The 16412-nt window shown below is 45.8% G+C and overlaps 1 protein-coding gene across 4 annotated transcripts in view; it reads right to left on the reverse strand.

The window, feature by feature from the left end:
• Positions 1–16412, reverse strand: part of METTL24 (methyltransferase like 24) — a 42708-nt gene that overhangs the window by 21912 nt on the left and 4384 nt on the right. For 3 of the 4 annotated variants that reach the window (XM_083828054.1, XM_083828052.1, XM_083828051.1), the window contains exon 2: positions 2262–2360. In XM_083828054.1, the coding sequence (XP_083684180.1) occupies positions 2262–2360 (99 nt within the window). Of the gene's footprint in view, positions 1–2261; positions 2361–13844; positions 13893–16412 lie in introns of those variants that run through there. The other variant, XM_083828053.1, reaches the window with a different exon arrangement.

Here is a 16412-nt window from a genome sequence, read left to right on the forward strand (position 1 = left end):
ATGACAATAGAGACAAAAACAGAGGTGAGAATGACAACTGGAATACAGCCCTTGCTGTGGTAGGCACTCTCCAGCATGTTCCTCAAAATAAGTAAATAAACCTCTATTTTTTAAAGTTGTTTAAGCTTTGAAAGATCATTATGCAGAGCATTGCATCCACAGAGCTGCAAGCTGCTTCACCACCTCCCTATTCCTGCTTAGCTCCTGATTCTCATGGAAAATTCATAAAAGCTAATACAGCATCTCTTCATGCTGCTCTCAGGATTTACTAAGTTTTAAGTGCTGATTTGCACTGCACCCCACTACCCATTTCCCTTCAGTCACTTAACAGTCAAAGAATAAATGGCATTGTGATAACAAGCACTAATTTTAAGCTACAGAAGAATAATGTGCTCTCTACAGAAAAATAAAAGATTCTGCAAAGCTGCCACTTAATTGACTCGTGGTATTATGAGCAATTCCAACCCTCAGAATTTGGAGCAATTTTAGCTAGCAATAGCTCTTTCTATTAAAATAAAACCCCAAATCAAAACACCTGAACCCTACCTTTAGCACCATCACCCGTCTGTTTACAGACACTGCTGCGCTGAGCTCACGTCCTGCTCTGGGCTTCCACTCGCTGCTGTCACACGAATAACAGCACGTGTAAGGTGGTTCATCTGGTCGCCAGACACTGGCAAGAAAAAGCTTTCTCTGGCCATACCCTGACCCACTGACACGGCATCTCCTGCCTCCAGCAGTGTGAGCTGCTCCACGCTACAGCAGGGAGCTGAACTCCAGCGGAGTAAGTAGCTCAGCAAGCAAAGATAACGAGAGTCCATGCTCATCTGCATAAGCAGGATCCCATTTCCAGAAATGCTCCTACTAGGCATGGTGTAACCCCATCAGCTGTTAATCCTGTAACAGCTGCCAGGTCAGAAACAAGAGTTTCTCTCATTTTGTTGTTTTCACTTAGGCTTGTCCCCAGGGTCAGTTACTCTGGGATCAAAACTTCCTGATAAGTGTGTCAGAAGTGATAAACTCTCTGCTAATTGATGTCCTTGTAGGTTTTGACACAACTGGCAGAGTTTAGCAGCATCTGCCACTGTTTATTAAGGCAATGAGATGAGGGATGTTCTCAGCTTAACATGGTGCCTCAGCCTAAACTTGTGCACTGTAAAACAAGCAGCTCTACACACATCTCTTGCTATGTTGTCTTGCCTTTTCTCCTCTCAGTGCCAGCATCAGGGCAGGCAGAGACGCTCTCTTTGTGTTTCTGAGCATTTAGCCAGGGTACCACAAGCAGGAGGATAAGTGACTGCTCTGCTGCCCTCCCAGCTACCAAACTGTAGGCACAGCAGCATATTTTCCAGATATGCTTCAGGTGAGTCTTCTGCCTCAGCCCTGAAAGCACTGCACTGACAGAACTTCTTACGTGAATGACGTTTCAGTGAGCTGAGACTTTTTGCTGCTTTTCAGCAGAAGCAAATGGTGCAGTTAAATTTGCATTCGAGGTCCAATTCCTGATAGACCCAGGTACCTAAAGCACCCACCCCATCAAAACTGTGGGTATCCAGTACCTTTTCCATTCTTTATTACAGGAAATACATGCATAAATGCTGTTGTGCAGAAGTGATGTCTCTATGAGGACCCGACAGCCCAATTTCCACACAGGCTGAGCCCTGGAACTATCTGTTAATGCACGCTGGGTTTGGAGATGTCACCTTAGAAAAAACACATAAAAATACTAATTCTCCAGGTCATCATCCCCTTTTTTGCCCTCAGGTAATCAGAGTTCTCTGGGCACTATTTGGAAAATTCATCCAAGCTAGGGACTGATGCATTGATCTCATTTTACTGTGAACCTCAAATGCATCCTTTTTTTAATGAACAGGACCGGGGTTATTGCGTTATTATTGAGAACTGAAGTGGCTAAGCACACGGCCCTCTCACTACAGACTGCTCAGTATTTTTCTGTCTGAGAAAGAGACAGCGGCTGGGAGAGGAACCACTGCTGGGATTTCAGTCCTTTTGTGCTTCTGTCAGGACACAAATAGGTCTGTAAATAAAAAGCAAGGATATAATGCATGCTTTCTACCCTGTATTTTGACCTTTATGTTCATGGTGACCATCACTGCAACATTGAGCGACTTTAGAAACAAAGCATATATCCAAAAGCAATTGCAAAAACAGTTTGGTGTGAGGCTAATTCCCTATCTGCGAGGGCACAGACTGTGTCAGGCAGAACCGTTTTCTGAATGGAGGCTGAAATGAAAACCTACCTGAGAAGTGCTAATATACTTCAGGAACCTCAAGGCCTCAAAGTTCAGGGAAGGAGTTGGACTTGCCCATGGTTGCAGATCAATGTGCCACCTTACGGTCTGCAAAGAAAATAAATAAATAAATAAATAAATAAATAAATAAAACCACTTAAAGGAACAGCATTCATTTTCAGCACAAACATAAAGCGCAAGGGCTAATAAATTAAGGAGATTTCCTTTCAAACAGAAAGAGTTTCCTAGGGGCTTGTCTGCACATGAAAGTTATTTCAGAACAAAGTAGGGTTTGAGCTACCGCGAAAGAGCATCTAAGTACGATTTATGATAATCAACTTCAAAAGCAGATGCAGCTAATTCAGAAAAGAGGGTTCTTTATCCAGAATACAAGTGTCAACACAGTTATTCTGGGACACCCAGGTAAGCCTTGGCTTATATAAATGCAGGAAGAAAAACAAACTCTGAATATCTAAACCTTCTAGCAGGACATCTGAAAACAGTGAAATCATTTTTATCTCTATTGCATTTTCCGTCTATCACATCTCTCTGCTCCAGCGTCCACTGAAAGAAGGATTTGTACTGCAAACACCATCACCAAAGGAAACTTCTGCAAACAATCTCTTTCTTTTTTTTTTTTTTGTAAATCTAAAAAGATTTTCATCTCATTAGAAAAGATAGCTTCCTGCATTCTTTGAGAAAAGCCCCCTTCGCCCCCCACGCTTGCCTGACAAGATACACCAGAATCCTTTGTTTTCCCGGAAAAAAATGCCAGTGTGGCTCCCCTTGGCCCTACAAATCCTCATTTTTGTAACCACGGGGAACTAGCTGCAGTGGATGCTCTCTGTACTCCCTGTGAGGCCCATCAGCTTTGAACCTTGGGGACCCTGTCACTTTTTCAAACAACACTTCCCACGCAGACAAAGTGGGACAGAAAAGGTCTTCCAGGCATGTGCTCGCATAGCAGCAGGGCTCTGCACTCCCATCTGCGGTACCTTCCCCAAATTCTGCCTGCTTTCGTCGTGCTAGGAAATTTAGACGTGTTATCTCTTGCCCTCAAGTAGATATAAATACAAGCACGGTGTTAAGTTGTACTGAATTAAGATTGATTCCTCACGACTCCTCATCCTCAGGTGGGAGAATTCACTGCTGTGGCTGGGTAGGTAGTTTCAAGCTTCCCTTTAATCGGTTGTGATTAACCGGGCTTCCATAATGAGGGTGTTTTTTTCCCATAAATTAATTTCAACATTCAATAAACTACAAACCAAGCCACCCAGACGTGGTCCTAGGCAAGCAGCTCTGGGTGTCCCTGCCTGAGCAGGGGTTGGACCAGATGGTCTCCAGAGGGCCCTTCCCACCTCAGCTATCCTGTGATGCTGTGAAAAAAAAAATGGGATTCCTACAGGATCTTATTTCACAAAAAGCCCTGGAAAGCATAGAGGAGATAACAATCAACAGGCCTGGATGGAGTCAGATGATGGAGGGGAACAGCTCAGCCCCAAGGCCTGGGCTGGTGGGGAGGCAGCAGCCAGCCCCGCTGGGGACCACGAGCCCGCGTGGTGACAGCAGGAATCCTCTGACACCAGGGAGAAAAGGAGAGGACAAAACCAGAAAACAAAGGTGATAAAAGAGGACCGTCAGACCAGATGGAGCTTGCCTTGAGCTGATATTACGAACGGGTGTTTTTTCAGCCAAAGCAAACATAGGCTGGAGTGAATGGGAGCCAGGAGGTCTGTATGAGGTTTATTGTTCCTTTAGGGTTTGCTCTTTGTTTTCTGTTGGGTTTTGTTTGTTTGTTTCTGTAAAGAGACGCTGAAAAAGACATTTGATAACATATTTTTCAGAAACAGACAAAAGTAGCATCTCCCACCCCGAAGCTTGCTGTCTGCAATAGCAGGGGACCGCTATATCTGCACAGCACAGGGCTGAACACCAGCCAGCCAAAAAGCTCTGCAGCAGCATGTACCCCAGCACGCTGGCTTCAGACAGCGGCCTGCAAGCAGCTAACCCAGCAGGAGGATAGGTGCATGCTCGGGAGGGAAAAGTGTGTGATCTTTCAGAACGAGTCACAGTTCACACGGCTGAATAACGCTTGCAATGGCAGGAATGCCGTTGTTCCAACAGGCTTGAAAGCTGAAATGAAAATGAAGGCTGACAATCATTTTCGAGCAGAAGAAACCCCAGACACCTAAACATCTGTGCCCATTTGTTCTGAAATCGATTTGGATGAGAAGGATCTCATTAAGTAGTGGAATTACAGGGCAGCCATTGTGGGGGACAGGGAAGAAAAAGAAGGAAAAAAAAAAAAACACTATAATTAATCACATGAATGAGGTTCTTTTTCAGAAGAGTGGGGTATCAAAGAGCTACCACGGCTTACACTCAGCTCCTTAAAATGTTAAAGACAACAAACTGTCTTTCCACTGATAGGTCCCCAAAATTTATCAATAAATACACGAAAAGGAGGTTAAAAACACGGTGGCTTAATAAGTCAGCTTCACTAAAAAGAAAAGAAAGAGATCAACCTTTTCTATAGCCCTTTATATTTAAGAGCACCACACAAACGCTACTTTTGTGACAGAGCTCCTGATTCCCGGCAATGCTTTTGAATAGCTTCTCAGACGTCACCTTTGGTCCCTGGCCCCTTCCAACGAAGAAGCCCATTTCCACTCGCTAATGAATACATTCGAGGGGGCTGCTCGAACACCTACTGAACACCCACACTGGGCAGATCAGTAGTTACAATACAATGAGATCCACAAATGATGAACGGGGATGAAAGCAGAGTACGGCTCTTGAATCAGGTTGTCCGCGGGGGGTAACCCGCTGATGTCGGTGACGCAGTACGGGTACGTTCAGGACGGACAAAAAGCCCTCCTGAAGCTGGCATTCCTTATGCCCATCGGCAGCCTTTGTTTATAGTTTTTCAGATATTTTTCAGCCTGCTCCATAGTGTTCGCACCCATGGAAGCCTTCTCAAACGAAATCTGCAAATAACGTGTACCCAGTCCCTGCAAACCAGGTGCTTTGGGAAAATCAGGTTTATCCCTGATAAACGCACACTCATTTCCTAGGAGTTCTTGCCCTCCAGGTTTTGTGACTCTATTTCCTCAAAGCAGACCCGGCAGTGGCATCGTGATGTGGCTTTCCTTGCTTGTAGACAGTAGCTGTGAGCAGATCCCTGTGGCTGCCGCACACATCACGCATTCATCCAGGAGGACCCAGAACACCAGTTCAGATTTTCTGCATCTCTGTCCACTGCTGTCACCACCGGTAGGCTATCTCCTGATGGTCAGGACTCATCTGACAAGGCACCATGACACCTGAACATGAGGATGTCCTGATTGCTTCTTCATATGAATAGATGACACCAGCTGGAAAGTTACAATACCGCTTAAAAATATCCTACTAAATATCCTGAAGTATCTCTATACATACATCATTTCACTTGTGGGTGCTTTACATGAAATTAGCACTGTAACGAAGATCAGTTTTCAGACAGACTTTTTTGCAAGCACTGGTCAGACACCAACTTCAGCAGTCCCAGAAGTATAACGTATATTAAGAAAATGCCACCCAGAGTGATGCCTAGGTTTTCAGTAGATGAGATAACCAGAGAGCGGAGAAAACCTTAAGTCAATGCCATTGCTTTCTTATGAAAGCTAGAATCCATTTGAAGGTCTGATTTTTTTTCCACATATTTCACACATATGGACTGATGTTCCCTTCAGACCAATCTGGCAGTAATCTGTGGTGACTTTTCCCCACAGACCATTTATTTCTATTTTTTTTCCCTCACCAGCCATCTGCGATAATCATCTGCTAATCCCTAAATAATCCATAGCACACATGTGGCATCATTTGTCATAAAAAAATCTGAAATTATAATAAAAAGTTTAAATAAGCATGTGCAAAAGGCTCATGATCTATCAGGTGTAAAATGGTAGGTTTGCAGAATTTCTGGCTTTTCTAGCATTAGCTTAGGCACAAAAGTGTAAATCATGAAATTTTTCCCAGATCAATTGTAAAGTTTCAGTCCAGTAATTCAAACAGCTCAACCCTTCCCTTCCCTTCTGTTTAAATGTGAAAGGGAATTAGTCAAGAACTTTCCCTTGTCTCCATCTTTTTAACTCAGTAACTGATTTTTCCTTCATTTAAGTTTTCTTCTTCTTTAGCAGCCTATTAAAATATCAGCCATGTTTATAGACAAAAATTTTGGATTCCCATTGTCCTGCCACCAAATCTGTGGCTTCCAGTGAAGAAACAAAAGACTTGTCAATACACACACTGGTGTCTCAAACAAGGGGAAAATATAAAATCCTCTGATTAAACTGTGCAACTGTATTTTTTTATATTTGAGGCAGAACCAAATATGAGTGGAAAGCGCTTGTGGCAATAAACTCCATCAATAACTGTAAATATTTGCTAGCCATAAAAACGAATGATACACATCTTCAGCTTCAGCTGTTCTGGCTCTACCCTGCATATCACCATGTTCACCTCCTTTTGGAAGTGTATAGCTGAACAGTTGGGTGAAATTTTGCAGAGTTCTTATCATTTTAAAATGCAACGGGTGGGATTCAAATTGCAAAATTTCAGACGTCTACAAAGCAAACGTGTAATTACTGGGTCATGTTCCTGAAGGCTAAAGAAGGCTATCTCTGGACACGATGGACAGGGCTTGGTCATCTTCTTTGGGCTGCCTCTGGAGCCCTTGAGGATATTATCTTTGTGGGTTTTGGTGGTGCTGTGGTGTTTTTTTCAATTCAAAAGTTCTTTGAACACAGAAATTATTGCGTGGCAGCCCATCAGAGTACTGGCTTTACAGCACGTGCCAGCACGCCTTGCAGGGGACACGTACCCAGCGCGAAGCCTGCTGAGATGCGTGGGAGGGCTTCTGAGGACGGGGGCAGCCAAGCCTGGTACATTGCTCCTCACGCTGCTAACAGAGCAGCTCTTGCAGTGATCCCTCCTACGTCTGGTTTCGGAGGCAATTAGCTGGTTGACTCCCAGGGAGAGCCAGGAGTGAAGGAACATTCATGCAATGAGGACAACCAGTGACCAGGCTCCTGCAGGCGGCTGGGAAGCCAAGCTGCGTGACAGGACAGATGAGGCAGACGGGCTCTTTGAGGGCGTGATTCATCTCGCTACAGAGCAGACGTCTAAAATAAGTAAGATGAATCACGCACTGGAAAGCTCCATTTCTCTCCATTAACTGCAAAGGCAGCCCAGAGGACTGGCTCAGATGCATCGACACCGTAGACATTTAGCTCGGGAGACGAGGAAGCCCGGACCAGAACCTCAGACACGCCACGCTGCACAAAAGCTACAGCTTTGTATTTTATAGGGTTGAGTCTACTCGTCAGCTGCGAGCCCGACCTAATGCTTCACTGCACTTTATTCTTCAGCAGGGCTGAATAACTCCTAATGTTTTACATTTGGAGCAGCAAGACGTGGCACAAGTAAAAAAAAAATCCACCTCAAAGCAGAGGTGTCAATAGGAAAGAACAAGCACGCCTCAGCACAGACCTCCTTTAGAAAAACCCTCGAGAAAGTTCCCCTTTAGCTAAACGTAATCAGCATTGCAGAATACAACACACAGAATTACAGCACACAGAAGGTTCACAAGAGGTACAACTACAAAAATATACTACTCCACATCATTAATGTCGAAGTAGCTGGGCCAAGCACAGGTTCAGTAGGCTGTAACTTAAAATACAGACTTCTACCGTGACTCATATTTAAAGATCTGAGTGAATTAATTTCTAACATGGTTGCTTTTATATGTATCCCATCTCTACAGGTCTGAACTGTTTCTTTTTTTCTTTTAAAATTATTATTATTTTCTATTTTTCTTTGCCGTTTGGCTTCCTTAAACAAGCGTTTTGCACCAGAGAAACCATACTGCAGAAATCTCATCTGAAGCACAAGACATGGAGAGTGTCACAGGGCAAGCACAGCTAGAATCTGATCTTGCTGCCACCAAAACTGAGAATTTCCACTCCACCAATGAAACTTTCATGAGCTGCATGAGGTCCATAAGGAACTGGAAAGAATTTGTATAGGAAATATTTCTATTTCCTTATTTTAATCTTTATTTTTTTGGAGTTTATCTAAAGCGGAGGCATCTCTGACAACACTGCAGACAAGCACGCAGCCGTCTCTATCCAGCCACCAAAGACTTGCTTTGTTCCCTGTAGGTACCAGTTGTGTGCAGTGGGACAAGCTGACCACGTATGGGGTCCCTCCCAGACAGACCCCAGTGCTATCAAACTGCCGTGCATTATCCTGAGGTTTGACCACGGAGCATTAGGCTGAGGAACAAAAGTCCTGTGCCAAGACAAGCAAGCAACGTAATTAATGCAGGCAGGTTCTCCCCTGCAGCAAGGCTATTTACCAAATCAAATCCCGCCGATGGAAGGCGGTGCTGCGATAAAAATGCTTTCTGCATTAATAAGGGAATGTCTTCAATTTAAATGAGGTTCCGACGTGACTTGCGCTTGAAGAATTTCAATGGCCAGAGGTGTACAGATGCCTGGATGGGTGTGTTGTATTTAATTGAGGAGGGAAACCCTAGGATGCACCTAGCTCCTGGGCACCATCTCCTCCTCCAGGACGCTGCAGGGCAGCTAACATTGCTTGCCCAGGGCCATAGCCCACGCACACAGCCCTCAGCGTCACCCCCAGGGCTTTGCTCGAGAGCCTGTCAGCCTGAAGTCAAACTCTCCTGCTTCGCAGGGGAAAGGAAAGAAGCGACACTTCTTGAATGCAAAGTTTTGCAACAAAATGAAGAAAACGTTCATTTCCTGCTCCCCATTTCCCAGCTGACTGAATGAAACACAGCCACACGTACACAGCCCTGATCTGCCGTGGCCACCCTCCAGCAAGGCCTGGCAGGCCGGGGGACACAGCGGGTCCCTCGCCACCGCGGCCTAGGCCCCGTGCCGGGAGGAGCGCCATGGCCGTGCCCCAGGGGCCTGGCTGGTGCTGAGGCCTGGGCCTGGCTGGGCCCAGCCTGCATAGGGAAAAAAATAAAGGCTGCTTGGCACCCCATGAAGCGGCAGAATGTATGCCACTTGAGGAATATGACGTGGCTTTGGGGAAGTTAGGAGTCCTTTCCAAAACTAACACGACAGGGCCAGATATGCAGAGGATTTGGGGTGACTAATGCTCTGTTGAATTCAGCATGAATCCCTGGCTTCAGTAGGACAGGGCTGTTGGGAACCAGCTTTCCAGCCTTAAATTGGCTGCTGTGGACAACCCCTTTGTAAATCCACCCGCGGACCTGGACTCTGCTTATTCACCTGCAGCAGCCTGGGTGCAGGCTCGTGGCTTAAAGAAAACACCTGTATCAGAGCACCAGCCAAAATGTTATTCCGTAGATGCTTACGAATTCAGAAAGCACTGCATCTAATTTATTCTTCATGTAGCACAGCGATTGGGATTTCTTTGTTATGGTGAAAAAAAACCACTAACAAATCGGGCAGCAGAATTCCAGCACTATCCAGAGGCTGACAGGGTGATAATTCATCTGATGGAGATAAAACCAGGAGCTAGAACAGACTGAAATTTATGGAGGCAAATTCTCCAAACCGCTTAAGCAGTGTAATACTCAATCGGCTGAATTATTTGCAGGACCTGCTTGCCAACACGTAAGAATAACAGCCAGAAACAGACAGAGCAACCACTGACATTCATTGCTTGTCAAATTTAGACTTTTGCTAAGCAGAGTCAAGACCAGGGTTTCAATCAGTATGACTACCTGCTTTAAATGAAATTGAGATTCCTTGGTTGAGAGAATAAGGGAGATGTCATAATCCACACAACAGGGGAAAAAAAAAAAAAGAAAAAAGAAAGCTGTCTTCCCCTAGGCTGGCTTCATCTCAATATTCAAACCACAGGCTACAACAAACAGAATTCATCAGTAAATACTCAGCTAGCCAGATAAGCCGAGTTTATTTTGTGCAAATTCCAGCACTCTAATCACGATTTACAGATAGGGATGTTTCTGGCAGCCCATCCACTGGCTTTGCCTGAGGCTAAGAACCTGCCAAAAAAAAAAAAAAAGTGCTTTAAAGTAAAAATGCTTTCACAGAAATAAGAGTGTTTCACACTTGCACAGCTTTCTCTCTCTTCCAAGTGGAATGCAAGTGTCTAAAAGGAAACGATCCACCACACTTCTTAGCCCACAGGGCAATCTGAAGCATCAGAAAACCCCTTCACCACCAGCCTGTACTGGCGATGCATCCACACCAGTGGAAGATCAGTAGATCTGTGTAGCCCCAAACACGCCAGCTAATCCCTGAATTTCATCCAACAAAGAAATAAAAGAGGTGCCACAGCCATAAGCAAAAGATCAGCTCCAGCAAGCCCGCCATAAATCACATGAATGGTCGTGCTCCTCCTGGTAACAAGGGCCTTCTGTGCCTTGGGAGGAGAAAGGCGCTATTTCCAACTGAACTTCTGTAATATCACAAAGGAAGTAAGCATTAATTCTTACCACTGGGTAAACTAAAAGGCTGCAGGACTTCTACAGGTATTTAGCTTTGACAGCATAAAACCTTAGGTGAGACAGACAGATAAATCACAACAGAGACCTAGGGGCTTCTGTCCCTCAACCCACCACCAGCTCACTTGATCATACTGCATTTTGCTGGGCAGCCAGGGATGACTCTAACAGCCAAACTTCACTTACTTCTTCAACTAATTATCTCATGTACATGGTAGTTAATTAAACAAGGCAATGGAGCTCCCTAGAATGAATTGTATACTAGCTTTAAATGCATACATATTCCTTCTCGTGTTGTTAATATGATTATGGATTACTGCCCACCATCTAGAGCTATGTAGAGAAGTCTTTCAAACAAAGCAAGACTGACCATCCACTAGCAATTATTTCCCTCCTTCTAGAAAATGAGCAAGAACTGGCTTACAAGTTGCTAGGTGTTTAAATGTAAGATTGCACGTTCTCTGGTTTAACCCCGTCAGGCAGCTCAACCCCACACAGTCACTCACTCACTGTCCCCAGGTGGGATCAGGGAGAGAACTGGAGAGGTAAAAGTGCCAGACCTCATGGGTTGAGACCAAGACAGCTCGCTAGGCAAAGCAAAAGCCACACACACGCACAGCAGAACAAGGAATCCATTTGGTGCTTCCCACCGGCAGGCAGGGGCTCAGCCACCTCCAGGAGAGCAGGGCTCACCACGCGGCACGGCTCCCTGGGAAGACAAACGCCATCACCCCAACGTCCCCCCCTGCCTCCTCCTTTCCCCCGGCTGCTGTCGCTGAGCTCGGTGCCACATGGTGTGGGACATCCCTGTGGGCAGCCTGGGCCAGCTGTCCTGGCCGTGTCCCCTCCCAGCTCCTGGGGCACCCCCAGCCCCTCGCTGGCCGGGCAGCACCAGGAGCAGGAGAGGCCTTGGCTCTGTGCGAGCACTGCTCTGCAGCGACTGAAACACCCCTCTGGTATCACCACTATTTTCATCACAAATCCAAAATGCAGCACCACACAAACCCCTATGAAGAAAATCAACCCTATCCCAGCCAAAACCACGACACGCATTTATTCTCCAATTTATAAAGAAGGAAATAAAGGTAGTTTCAAAGGACATAAAATATTTTTTGTTCAAGCTAAGTAGGTATAGACCCAAGTATTATAAGCCCGTGGTGGATGCGCTTGTGCAAATCTGCACCGTCCTCTTCAGTGAAGGACATTTTCCAACGTTTGATCACCAATGCTAAACATTACACAGAATATAGCGCTAGCCAGCTACGTGGATTGACCTTGAACTCCTGATGTACCCAGAATTCCCACGGACATCATAATGAATAACAACTATGAGATCAAACTATTCATCAAGACATCTAACTAAGGAGAAACACAGCAGCTCGGCAGCAGCCAATTGACACATAATTGCTTCTTGCTTAATTTTCTCAAAAGAGTGAGAGAAAACGAACAAGACACCATTACTGTGCCCTATTCAGGATGAAACAAAGTTCACTCTTTTTTGAAATTTCCGGTGCTGCAGAACATAAATGAGCAAAGTCCAAAATGAGACGCGTTGGTATTAACAAATTGTATCATTCCTTTGTTGTTTTTTTTTCAGACAGTCTCTACAACTTCCTACCCTGCAGTGCTCGTCTCTGGGATAAATCTCCATCCTCCACTAATGCTGCCGACTCTGCAGAGGGTAGGAAGGTTTTCAAACCAATTCTTATCATTTTTAGGCTTTTACATGGTAAGCAATATTTAAAATTACATGCTGTATCAATAGACATTGCCATCTCTTCCCCTACCATTTCAAACACTGTCTCTTTGTGAAATATGAAAGAGGATGCTAAACAAAAGGCACCCTACTTTGAAGCCCCCCATTAATCAGCAGCAGGGGTGACCCCAGAATGCTCATGCTCTAACATCACTGCCCTAACATCAGTGCAAACTGTGCCCATTTCCCAGCCACTTCCAGCCCCAGGTATGTCATCGGTACGCGCTTCTTTGCTTACTTTTTGCCCAGGCTAATTTTTCCCAGCAGACTGGCCTGTCAGGAAAGAAAAAACAGCATCTTCTTACCTTGTCAAAACCGATACCAAGAACACTGAGCATCCCCTGTTTCAGCAATATCCCCAAGAGATGTGCTGCCTAACTGGCTCTCCGCAGGCCTTTCCTAGTTAGGCACGCCAGGTTTGTTTTCCACACGCCAAGATGGGCATAGCGTTCAATTTCTTTCATCTGCAGGAGCCACAAATCAGTCCTGGAAACCACCCAGGATTCTGTCACTGCCAGCAAATCTACAGCAGTGCACCCGAAGCTGCACCTCAAACCTATCAGAGGGTGGAACCCGAAGCAAATACCAGCAGGTCCCTTGTTACGTGAGCTCTTGGTCAGCTCTTTCCCCAACCAGCATATAAAACCAGAGATTTTGCATCTAAAACCCAAGGCAGTCGGATCCTCGCAAGGGTTCCCCAGATTTGGGTTTTGTACAGACAAGGCAGCTCTATGCTACTGAATTTCAAAGAGCACCGCAAAGCCATTTTCTTCCCATCTGCAGAGCATATGGAGAAGACTTTGGTAAGAAACAAGCTTTCTGTACACGTGGGAGCAGCTGCTGGAACTACGACGTTTATCATTACATAAAGAGACAAGGAAAGGTTTATTTACTGGATTTACAAATGTGTCACGGAGGGCATAAATCACAGGGCTGGTTTTTAAACGTTGCAAAAAAAATGAAAAAGAAAGAAAGGAAAATAAATAAAGGGAGGGCCTCCTGCAGAGCCAGCGAGCTTTCCAGGCCCAGGACTTGTGCTCTTCAGGAGGCCACCAGACACCACGGACACCCTGTCACCCCCTCCCTGACACCGCAGCTCCTCAGCAAGCAGCAGCCGGTGCCTTTCTCCACCGCGCCCGAGCCGAGCAGCGCATCTGAAAGACAGACAGAGACGGGACAGAAAGAGATCAGGCAGGGGAACGCACGTGTCATTTAAGGTCCGACATTCAGCACTGCATACATGTCTGGAAATGCCACAGCCCTCTCCTACTCAAGCGGACCGACGTATTACCACGAGAGAGAATTCACAATCTTGGCTTTCACTTACCTCACCCAGTTCATTTGCACACACAGCTTCCATCAGAAATCTGCTTACTCAAAACAGGACAGCGTGTCACACTGTCACTTCTGTATACAGCAACGTGAACACCAACATCAGGGTGAGCAACGCAACGTAACAGATTCCAGCACATACATGCATTACCACAATTTAAAAAAAAAAAAAAAGATCAAATCTTTTCCTTTTTACTTGCTCCACTGAACGAACTGTATTTGATCTTAGACTTCAGCAGATCGGAAGGATTCTAGACAATGCCTCATCATACTCAAAAGTATCTACCAGCTATGAAAACGCTCGAGTTAGCTAAGTGACTCACATCCACTGCGCGCAGCTCCGGATTGCTGAGCGGCCGTCCAAGACAAACAGATTTCCGAGTTAATATTAGAACAAGCGATAAGAGGGGCATGCTGCAGATGCCATGAAGATGAGTGGTGGTTTGCACAGACTTTCTCACCTACGCATTCAGTCTTTTATCCGGGCTGTGCTGTGAGTGACAGCCATCGCTGCCACGTGCTGGTGTCTCTGGAGCACAGTGCTGCCCCAGGTCCCACGCTGCACCACCTACACCGACGGAGACTCAGTGGAGATGTCAAACCACATGGATAAAATCCAGTGGGAGTCACTGAAGTCTTCCCTTCAGCGTGACAGAGACGTCTGGCACACAAGCACCTACCGTGCACAGCTCTAACAGATGGGTCAGTGCTGATGCGAACAGACTGAACCCGCTGGGATGAAACCCTTACTGGCTACCATGTTAAATACTTACTCAATCCCCACCCTTTTGTGGGACCTACAGGCCATGCCCAGAGCTACTCAGCCACTCGCTACAGCATCGCTGCACAGGCTGGAGGACAGGAAAACTGGTCACTTCCCTTGGCAGCAGCCCAGTTCAATAGTCTGAGCTGAGGACAGCAAATGGGATCGGGTCAGCGTGGTCTTCTTCCTCCATCAGCTACCACAGTCATGAAGGATCCACTTTCTGCATGGGGCTCACAGACCGCCCAGGTTGGCTCAAGAAAAAGCTGGAACAACTACCAAAACAGCCAATTATGGAACAAGATACCAAAAGGAGAACTTGCCACCTCCATCTCTGGGTTACATCTTTAGATGGGGAAGCTTATATACCCTAAAAACAATTTTTCTGTGCCACAGCTATCTACGAAAAGTTATTCTCTATACAGGAGAAAGAAAGTCGTGAGCAGGTATTTGAAAGAAATCTGTGTTGTTCGGTATAATTACATCTCACTCAGCTGTAATGTTTCTGAAAGATAATATTCCCCAGCCACTTCTCAAAAATTCATGGAGGACAAATCTATTTCAGGTAATACAAAGCGTGTAAGAATCAAGGTTATTCTGGGCGACCATTTGCCTCACAAGCCTGCAAGTGACATCGCTGTCAGAAACAAGACGACCACCTCCTCTTGACGGTCTGCCATAAACACATTTAATTGGTGGTTGAAATACAGCAAAATGCCAGCGATGTTCTTTGTCAGAGGCAGTAGGAAGGATCCCTGTGCTCTCCCTGTACCTTCTGCTCCCTCAGCTGCCCCCACGCAGCAGCAGAGCTGGCTGGTGCTCCCGAGATGCGATGGTCGGCTGTTGAGAACTGCTATCAATAAAAGTTCGGTCTTTTCTTCCAAACACAATAACCTTTCCCCCAGCCTGTGCTACAAGCCTGAATATCTGAGCGAAGACCAAGGCTCTCACAGCTGTTCCCCAGGTACTAATGGCCCGAAGCCGTAAGCTGCTACCTCGTGCGAATCTTACAAGCTTAGCAACTTTGGGTCAGTTTATCCTTGGTAAGAGACCTCCAAGCACTAGAGGAAAAAAGTTGTCAAGTAATGCTCCTTCCTCTGGGGCCACTCAGTCAGCACAGGACAATTACGGAGGAGTCTGGTCTCTCCAGTGAGGTATTAAGCCACAGCTACGACCACTTAGAGCCTTTAAAGACCCCATCACCTCTTTTTATTACATTGACATTAGGTCATTGTTCAGGCTTAACTCCAGACTGGATAATCACACTCTGCCCGCCAGACTGCTTCACTAATTGCAGGGCAGGTAAGTGTGGAAGTGACCTCAGGAGGCTGACTCAGCTCGACCTCCGCGCCTTGCAGCACGGCTAAGAGCTTCGCCGGACGTCTCGCCAAAGTTCACACTTTTGCTGAGGGCCTTTCTGTTGCTTGCCCAACTGGAGAGTTAAAACATTTTCCTAACATCTTGCCTGAAAATGAAGCCAGTTACTTCCCGTCCCGCTTACGGTGGACCTAGGGAACAATTGGTCATTATGTCCTCCAAAAAAAAAAATTGTTTTGAGTTTGAAGAGCCTTGGCACACTCCTCTCATAACGTACTTTGTTCTATTTAAAACAAGAGGTCTAAGTTAAAAGACCTCTAAGTTAAACCTTAGAGGTCTGGCTGCCTGTACCTCTTCAGATCTTTTCCTCCCGTTGACACTCTCGCTAGTCGGTCAGCTCGGAGGTGCCCATGCTCAAGTGAAGTAATCCCCAGCTCTTCAGTGTTACACTCTTTTTCTGCAACCAAATCATAGCTGCAGTTC

Source organism: Anser anser (genome assembly GCF_964211835.1).
Source record: "Anser anser genome assembly, chromosome: 3".
In the NCBI taxonomy this organism is placed as follows: Eukaryota; Metazoa; Chordata; class Aves; order Anseriformes; family Anatidae; genus Anser; species Anser anser.